Raw genomic sequence first — 9,704 nt, 5'->3', positions numbered from 1 at the left:
TAGCACTTGGGCCACCCTAGGACACCTTGTTGACAAAGACATTTGAAACCATTCCAGGATTATATCTATTATCTTTTACTCAGCTAAGGCGCTAGTTAAAGATTTACATCTGGTAGACAGCATCAGTGACCCCAGAGCTGGCGCTTTCCTTGTGCAACGAATAACTATTGTAATACAGCTAAGAGATGCTCTTTAATTATGATTACAACGTAGGTTAAGAATATTGTAAATACCCTATATTAAAGTAAGATATAAAGATTATAATTAAAAATAAATCTTGTAATTTCACTATGACTCTACACACTATGTCTATGGCAAGCATGTGGGTAATATATTAAGATCGTAATCCGTCTAATTACTCATAGATGGTGCTGTAATCCGTAAAGTCAATACTGATATCCTTCAAATGACCTTTATTCGTGTTCAACTCTCTATTCTGAATTTTGACAGTTGTGCAGCGGCAGTTGAACAGTGTATTATAGTCTAGGGTCAAGAAAAATTAACAAAAAGTGAGTAAATACTAATTTACCTACTAGATTAATAATTTAATTGTATATGTTACATATGAGGAGAGTTTATATGTTTCGGCTTAGTGTAAAAAAAATGATTTACTATCACGTAGGTACATAACTATGATGTAATTTTAATGAAATAGTTATTTTTTTCTATATTCATGTCATGATAAATTGCATATTTTAACTTTTCATATTATTAAGTCCCTGGATAATTATTTAATGTTAACCTTTTTTTACTGTTATAATATAGTGTGGCAATTTATTCCTCTTAATTACATGGAATCAAACTACATGTACAATAGATAAATTTTAAGTATATTATGATATATTTTTTACAAATTTACATTTTGCAATTTACGTTGAATTTTCTTTAATTTACAATTGAAATTGTGCAGTAATTGTTGACATACATTGATAATTTTTAATAGTTTAATTTTCCCTAAAATTTTGGGTTATAGACCCTTAAAACGTTATATATGTATATGCCATCACAAACCTTAAGATTAAATAAGATGTTTTACTTTCAATGACCTTTCAAGGTCAGGGTCACCCTGTCACATGTCTTGATGTTTTACTTTCAATTGAAGAAGAATTGTAATGTCTTTAAATGAGTTTTAAATTCTACATGGTGTGAGTCTGAAATGTACACAATGTATCATAATACTATATTAAAATAATACATTAAAAGTGTCATAATTTTTGTACAATAAGTTGTATTGAAACTCATTACAAAAAGATGTTTTTACTAATAAGTATATAATGTTGTTGTATATATAATGTTATTGATATATTTTACACATCCTGTTTGATTTATTCAAAATTGGAAAACTACTAGTTTCAAGAGAACTGACAAGATAAACTTCAAGATTAGTTTATTTTGGTAAGTTAATAATGTAAAATTGAGTATATTTCCTTTTTTATTTTATTTTTATATAAATTTAACAAAATGCCACCTAAAGGTAAAAAAGGCAAAAAGGGACCACCAGAATCAGGATGGATGCCTGGTTTTGGTACCAAAGGTATGCCTATTTAAAATATACTATTACGACTAGGGCACATTCTTATTAGAAAATACAAATAAAATATTTTACTATATTTTTTTCCTTTCAATAAATATAATGTTTTAATACTTTAGTAATTTTACCAAGGGTTTGCAAATAAGTTTATATTGGTTCTCTAAAGATTCATCTACCAGCTTCTTTGACATATAGTATACTTGTACTTTCTTGTGCCTATAATTAATTTTAGTTTTATTTAATTCTAGGCATTCAAATATTTTTTTACTATATATGAATTTCCATTCATTGCACAATTTTAGTAAAGTTTACAATCCAAAACCAGTCTTGTAACTGGAAATACTGGAGGTGTGTCTTATTTAAATATTTCAATTGTAAACTGGTTCAAAATCAATATTGTATTGATAAATATGCATATTAAGTCATTGATATAGATAAAAATTACAATGATATTTATGCTTATAAAAAAAATTGGCCCCACCCAATAAAAAATATAGTCTGAGTAACATACATTTTGTCAAAAAGGTAAACTATCTCAATACATTTTAATTTTTTTTACACCAATTAATATGACAAAGTATGTAGCAAAACTGTATACATACAATCATGTTTTTATATTTCTTTTTGCTGATCTATATGTCTATATTTGTTTCAGCCACAATGAGTACCTACTTCCAATACCCAACCCCTGAAATCCAGGAGGAGCTGAAGAAGATAGCGCAGGCTATTGTGGCTCCAGGCAAGGGTATTCTTGCTGCTGATGAATCTACTGGTAAATTTGCTTTCATTTGATTCTAGCTTGGTTTATTTAGCTATTTTCTAGAGTTATAGTGTTAATAGCTGAATAAATAATCACATTTTTATAAGATAACCTTTGGGGTTTACGCATATAAATAATTAAGATATTGTTTGTTTAGGTCTTGACACAATAGAACATATTATGCAGACAAATTTGAGTTTTTTTCAAGATTTTATATATATTCTACTGCCGTTTAACTTAATTTCATAGAATCTTTAGTAATTTTATCATTACAATACAATAGATCTATATTAGTTCAATGTATTTAAAATAACAATGACCCTTAAAATATGAGTGAATAAAACAGCAGAAGACAGTCATATTAAATCTTGTTATTGATGTTGTCTCACAGGAACCATGGGCAAGCGTCTCCAAGACATTGGAGTGGAGAACACTGAAGAGAACCGTCGTAAATATCGTCAGCTGCTCTTCAGCACTGACCCAGTGAGTAAAAAAAACTTTTTAAAACTATATTCAGCAACATGTGTTACAATATAATTTACAATTATCAATTTATTTCCAATTGTTTTACAATCTGGCTTACCAGCGACTTAGCAGTGACCATATTATCACAACCAATTTTATTGAGTATTATTTTATATGTACATTTAAAAAACGTTGTATGAATGCAGTCGCCGATACAATAAAATAAACTTGAAGAATTATTAAATTTTGATAACAATATTCAATATTTAAAATTTCACGTTTTTCTAATATTGGAGTTGTTAATTGATCCTACGATAAATCTTGGTGGTTTTTTTATGGACTATTGGCACCAACAACTAGTTAAACATGTGAATTCTATTTGACGTTATCGTTTCTAGATCAAGTGCCAAGGAATTCTATTCCGTAATAGTAATATTGAATAACTGCGCATAATATTACTACCTGGTGCTTGCTCGTGCGTCTAGTCATGTTTATATATGAATATTCGGCATAACTGAAAGTAGAATACGTAGGTAACATATATAAAAGACAAAAAAAGAACAACAATAGTTACGATTCGAAAAGCGGATCTGTATTGGAATGAACATACTTTTTTTTTTTCAAAAAATAAGTAAAAATGTGATTTTACTTATTCACATAAGAATATTAACTGGATATTATAACACGAAATTAAAATATGTACATATAGATTTCGGATCGAGTAACTAAATTTTACCGAGTTACAAAATCTAAATTATGTCCACGAAGGTCACACAATATAATATCAATATATTGGTAATACGATATTAAATATTGTGTTGTTCTATCGGACACACAAATATATCCGTATGTTTTTTCTGATAAATTTTCGTAACAGGCCTTGTATGAATTCGATTCAAAAAGAATTATTCACATTATAATAAATACGGAATTTATAGGTTAAAAGCATTAAAGCAGACAGGTAAAAATATAGATTTCACTTGACAGGTCATATTAACAGGAAGTTGAATAAGCTTTCCCCTTTAACTCAATACATGACTTATGTCACGTACGATAATTTGATCGTTGTACCATGGAGGTGGAGGTGGCTTTTAGTTGCATTTATTTATGATAATGATTATATGTGTTTCCTAAGACCACGCCTGCGAGTAGTTGTACATAGCATATTTTTAAAGTATCATTTTAATCTGTCATTATATACTTTCCCTGGTAAATAGCACAATTTCTGGTTGTTTCGAATGATAGTTCGACAGATACAGTTACTAGTAAAAAAAAACTTTCTTCTCTTTTTTTAATTGAATAAAATCAATAAATGTAAAAAAAAAATCACATTCTCAAATTATTACCATATTAGTGATAAACATGTATTTTCTTAGGCCCTATCTGAGAACATCTCTGGAGTGATCCTCTTCCACGAGACTCTCTACCAGAAGGCCGATGATGGCACACCCTTGGTCCAACTGCTGGAAAAGCGCGGAATCATCCCCGGAATCAAGGTCGACAAAGGTGTCGTGCCACTTTTCGGATCTGAAGATGAGTGCACCACCCAAGGTAAGAGAGTTTTAAATATCTTTGTATACTGTTTTTATACAAAAAAGCGTATCACAGTATTTTCACATTTCATCATTAATAACTTATAATAATAATAATACACTTATATAGACTCTAGAATTTAAGCATGTTTCATCTGTTGTTTCACAGATATGTATGAATTGTTTTCGGTAATTATTGGCAGTAGAATGTTATGTTGTGTTATTGTGTTTATGTACAAAAAATAAATGTAACGTGTATTACTGAATTTACAAATAACCCAGTTTAATATTGCATCATAACTTTAGAAAAAATACATGGAACTTGTTATTGAGTTACTAAAATAAAATCTTATCAAAGGTTGTTTTGATGCAAGGGGCTCGACACGATAGCAATAAATAAACATGAGATAAAATATTACAGATATTTTTATGAATAACATTTATTGTGTAAACTAAACTAAGGCCCCAATTTAAATAGCTAAATGATTTATTTTACTTTGTCTGACAACCTAATCTATTTATGGTTGTATATAATGTAACTTTATAATCTAAATATAATTCGAACATGTTTGGCGTTTGTTTCAAGAATTTATTCATTATTGTAAGTTATGTACTGACACTACCATTTAACGTTCCTTTTATATCTACATATGTTATGTATTTTTCCAGGTTTGGATGACTTGGCCCAACGTTGCGCTCAATACAAGAAGGACGGATGCCACTTTGCCAAGTGGCGTTGCGTTCTGAAGATCGCGCGTAACTCTCCATCCTACCAGGCTATCATGGAGAATGCGAATGTCCTCGCACGTTATGCCTCCATCTGTCAGAGCCAGCGTATCGTTCCTATTGTGGAGCCAGAGGTGTTACCCGATGGTAAGTCTACAATATATCAGTTAAGATTTAGTGGATTAAAGCAGCTACAGTGTACAAAGTGAATCAGTGTTAGTTTGTTGTTTCTTTTGTCTACTTGCGTTTAAAGAAGATGTAAGGTGTGGACACTGAATTATTATCATTTCTCTTGCTTTTATATTGAATTTTAAAAATGTTCACTAGGTGAACATGACTTGGACCGTGCCCAGAAAGTAACAGAGGTGGTGCTGGCTGCTGTGTACAAGGCTCTCAGCGACCACCATGTCTTCCTTGAGGGAACACTCCTTAAGCCTAACATGGTAAGAATTAATTTAAACAGTCTTGAGATCAGTTGAAACTTACTAAAGTTTTATATAAATAATTTTTATAGATGCATACAACTTATATAATATACTTATATAACGATCATCCTTTTTTCTGTACGATTTCTACTTATTTCCAGGTGACAGCTGGACAGAGCTGCAAGAAGCAGTACACTCCAATGGACATTGGCCGTGCCACTGTCACTGCTCTACTCAGAACTGTGCCTGCTGCTGTTCCCGGTGAATATAAACTTTATAAGATTCTAAAAAAAAAATTGACTTACATGTACAAAATTGATTGTGTATTGATTTTAAAAATCTAATAAATAATTTTCTACATATTTCATAAAATTTTGTTGGGTTAGTTGCAAGAAATGGACCTTGTTTAGGTACGATTGGACAACAAATTAACAAAAATATTGATTGGGAAACAATTTCAGGAATCACATTCCTCTCTGGTGGCCAGTCTGAAGAAGAGGCGTCAGTTAACTTGAACGCTATCAACACCGTCGACCTGAAACGCCCATGGGCGTTAACATTCAGCTACGGTCGTGCCCTCCAGGCCTCAGTGCTCCGCGCATGGGCGGGCAAGCCTGAGAACTTAGTAGCCGGACAACAGGAGTTGTTGAAGAGAGCTAAGGTAATGTACCAGGGTTGCAGTAAGATGTTAGAGTTGTACTTGATTAACCATTTCACTTTTGTGTAAATGAATGAAGATGCAGTTTGGAGGAGTTAAAAAGTGTAGCCACAAATAATAAACAAGTAAATGAAAATGTCTGTTCATATGGTATAAAATATTATATATAAGAGATATTTTTTTACCTTAATTGTATAACATTTTTGAGATCTAATCAAGGATAAAAATATGATAAAGTTTCGATAACACTAAAAAAATACTTATAATATTACAAATAAGGTAAGTATGGTAGAGCCTAACCTCTAGATGTCATAGAGTAGTATGTATAATTAATATAATCTTTGCTTGTTTACTTGAAAAATGTTCGTAATATTGATATCAGTTTCCCTTAGTGGGAATATTCATAATATTTTCGTTTGAACGTTATTCAAGTAAATTTAATAAATTCGCTGTTCATGAAAAAGTATGTCTTGTATTTTCAGTATTTTGATATATTTCATTATTTACCTTACCTACCTTACCTTCAAGCTAAAACGAAATATATTTTTTTATGAATTGCACCCCATTGTGTTGTCTTTGCTTTTTATGTTTATTAACAAAACTTTTTTGTCTCACGCTCATTCCAACATTGCATCGACGACGCCACGCCGGAAATGCATTTCTGCCAACTTTACTAAAAAAATAGGCCAACGGTCTTGCAGTTAGAGGACAATATGTAGCCGGATCGATTCCTTCCCTAGCCGCCTCAAAATCTAACTTTGTTAAATCACACGCGTACTAATTCTTTATATTTCTGTTATATTTTTGTCCTCCTTTTTTTGAAGTTTATATTGTTCTCGAATGTTGCCACAAATATGTTATATTTCTTTTATTGCATTTATTATTTTGACTGCATGTAATTGTTGTTAATTTTAAGCTTACAGTTTTAACTTAGTTGTATGCATGATAATCAACCCAGTTATAATTTTAAAAAATTTATACAAAATAATTTACATTATCTAATGTTATTTATGACTTGGTTGCTTCATTGTATGAGAGGTATTTGAAAATAAATAAATATTTTTATTTACACAATTGGCCTCTTGTACTATGTAAGTTTTGTGTCTATTGCACTAACCACTATGTACTGCTTGTTGTTAGTAAAAACATAAAATGAATGTTGTAGTTTTTTTTCCTCATTCCGTTATGTAGTTGTACCTAAATTTTTGAATCACGTAGATTTGAGAAACATGCCTATCATATTTTGTTGATACCTACCTCAAGTATATACAAATTGAATTAACTTGTTGTATTTTGACTCATTTAAAAAAAGATTTGAGAAATCCCAGTCTTGTTATGTATTTTTAGATGGTAAAAAATTTTGGGACACTTCCAAACTGATCACGATGTTTTGTCGTGTGGAGCTGCGTCACTGTAACGTACATTCCACTTTACATTATTTCAATATTGTGAATTTTTACTAGATTATATGTATATTATTTAACTATACGTTTCTGTATGTCGTAAAAGATGCGAAAGATTTCTCGCATTTTTCCTTGTCTGTGAAGTGGTCTGACCAAAAAACTACTGATATTCATATCCGGTATTCGTTCCTGATGTTAAGTTTCATCATGTCAAACTTATATTCTGTTTCATTCACCGTGAATTTTGGTATAGAGATTCAAAAACTTGTGACAATATTAACGCAAACAAAGTTGCAGGCAAAAGCTAGTCTATTTTAATGATCGCATCGCAAATTATATTTATATGTTGCCAATATAATTTTGAATAAATTTAATATAGATATGGTTGTAATTACAATGGCGTCCACGCCAACAAACCTTAACTAACAAAAAAATTGAAAGGGATTTTTCCTTTATTATTTTGATTAAGCAGAATATATAGATCTTATCCTGTTGTGCTAAGAAAATTATAATTTTCAGGGTAACGGTCAAGCATCACAGGGCAAATACGTCGCTGGATCCGTCACAGGTGTGGGCGCCGAGGCTGGTCTTTTCGTAGCAAACCATGCTTACTAAATACTATAGCTAAAAGTAGCATTCGAACATAGCCGACGATACAACACTAAAATATTTCCGCCATTGTGGATTTAGCAAGTCTTTAAAACGTCACCGTGACAGTTACCGCGCAAATGACATTTAGTTTTATGCACAAAAATTTAATAGAAAAAAAAACTTTGAATTGTATCGTCGGCTTATTTTATGACATGGCAATCAATAATTAAATTTTTCACGCCGTATTTGATTCCATATAACTAAAATCTTTGTTTCCTTCTAAAAACTATTAACACGTTTAGATGGAAATATTGATTAATTAAATATTATAAAGTTATTTGCTTAATTGACATTGCTATGTAAGTCCATAGAGATTAGAGTAACAGTATTTACTCGAATTATAACCTCGAAATTAAAAATTGTCTATTGTTGTTCCATATAAATTAGATAATGTCGTTTTAGATTGAGATTGGGCATCATTATGCTTCATGTAATGTGACGTTTAATATTATTTACATTTAATTTATAAATCATAGATAAAACGTAAAATTTTAACATGGATACTATGTAGATCAATAGTTTTGTACGATCAACACAAATGTATTTTATTTGTATAAATTATTTATTTACACTATTATTTTAGTATTTAAATGTATTTTGATAATTAAGAGTAAAGTGTAATGTTCATTGTTGATATATTATTTCACCTTAATGTCTATCCGTAAATCCAAAATAATCCTTCTTAAAACCGGATTTATTCAAGATCAAGTTATATTGTCACATTTATTCTGACGTAAGTAATTTATATAACCGATACAAATCTTTCTTCTCAGTCTCGAAAACACTCTTTAAAAATAGCTTATGTCAAAGTCTAGACTAAAAAGAAACAAGGGTTTTGTCCTTTTTTAGAAAGTTCCAGGCGTATTCAAAAACGTCACGACATATAAAAAAGTCCGTCGTTCTGTATGTTCGCCATAAACTTAAATTGGTTGGATTTGGGCGGTTTTACCAATCGATAGATTCCAATCAAAATATAGTTTTTCTTGCACCTTAGTGTACTTACTTATGACTGTCAGTAAAAAAATGGCTCTTAACCTACTCCCAGTTCTCAAACCATGAGCGTAGAACGGACGAGAAAAACTGGCAACAAACTCATCACTCTTCACTCTCAATCATGGTGTTCAAAAATATACAAAACAAATTTGTCAAAGTTTGCTAGTCACGAGTATTCTTATACCGATCGACCTAATAGTTGCGATGCTAAAATTGTTTTTTTTTAATTTAAGTCAATTAATTTTCTGCAGTTATTGATTTTCGATGTTTTTATTCATACATGTCGGATGAAATACTATTTTATTCATAAAAAAACGTGAGTCAACGATAAATTCTTTTACTTTTAAATAATATTAAAAGTAAACACGCTCTAGACTTTATCGTTTGTTAAATATTTGATGCAGTCGAAACAACTTATATTACGCTCGAATTTCTTATCCTGTCATATTCCCCATCCCGTAATTTGCCTAATGGTGCTTAATGACCGCATACATAGTAATTTAAATAAAACCACGAACGATCAAATTTTCCACTAGCCCATCCATTCTGTCACACATGGA

The 9,704-nt window shown here is 30.6% G+C and overlaps 1 protein-coding gene across 3 annotated transcripts; it reads left to right on the top strand.

Annotated features, from left to right (window-relative positions):
- Positions 1-357: 357 nt before the first annotated feature.
- LOC123712901 (fructose-bisphosphate aldolase) lies at positions 358-8,780 on the top strand. 3 transcript variants are annotated; one of them, XM_045666265.1, is made up of 9 exons: positions 358-509; positions 2,187-2,303; positions 2,683-2,774; positions 4,133-4,307; positions 4,958-5,161; positions 5,342-5,457; positions 5,601-5,700; positions 5,901-6,100; positions 8,020-8,780. In XM_045666265.1, exons 2-9 carry the CDS (start codon positions 2,192-2,194, stop codon positions 8,113-8,115), a joined length of 1,095 nt encoding a protein of 364 aa, XP_045522221.1. In that variant the 5' UTR covers positions 358-509; positions 2,187-2,191; the 3' UTR covers positions 8,116-8,780. The 3 variants fall into 3 exon arrangements, with proteins under 3 accessions (XP_045522221.1, XP_045522219.1, XP_045522220.1); XM_045666263.1 differs by lacking the exon at positions 358-509 and adding an exon at positions 1,395-1,534; XM_045666264.1 differs by lacking the exons at positions 358-509; positions 8,020-8,780 and adding exons at positions 1,395-1,534; positions 6,783-7,254.
- The last annotated feature ends 924 nt before the right edge of the window (positions 8,781-9,704 follow it).

This window comes from Pieris brassicae, chromosome 8 (genome assembly GCF_905147105.1).
Source record: "Pieris brassicae chromosome 8, ilPieBrab1.1, whole genome shotgun sequence".
Lineage (NCBI taxonomy): Eukaryota > Metazoa > Arthropoda > Insecta > Lepidoptera > Pieridae > Pieris > Pieris brassicae.
The sequence above is the reverse complement of the archived record's forward strand: the minus strand, read 5'-3'. Positions and strand labels throughout refer to the sequence as shown.

Bases quoted from the DNA above. Each gene is read 5' to 3' on its own strand.
- LOC123712901 (XM_045666263.1), top strand. From the start codon at position 1,462: ATGCCACCTAAAGGTAAAAAAGGCAAAAAGGGACCACCAGAATCAGGA. The intron at 1,535-2,186 runs GTATGCCTATTT...TATTTGTTTCAG, and splicing joins GCCTGGTTTTGGTACCAAAG to CCACAATGAGTACCTACTTC. The intron at 5,701-5,900 runs GTGAATATAAAC...AAACAATTTCAG, and splicing joins TGTGCCTGCTGCTGTTCCCG to GAATCACATTCCTCTCTGGT.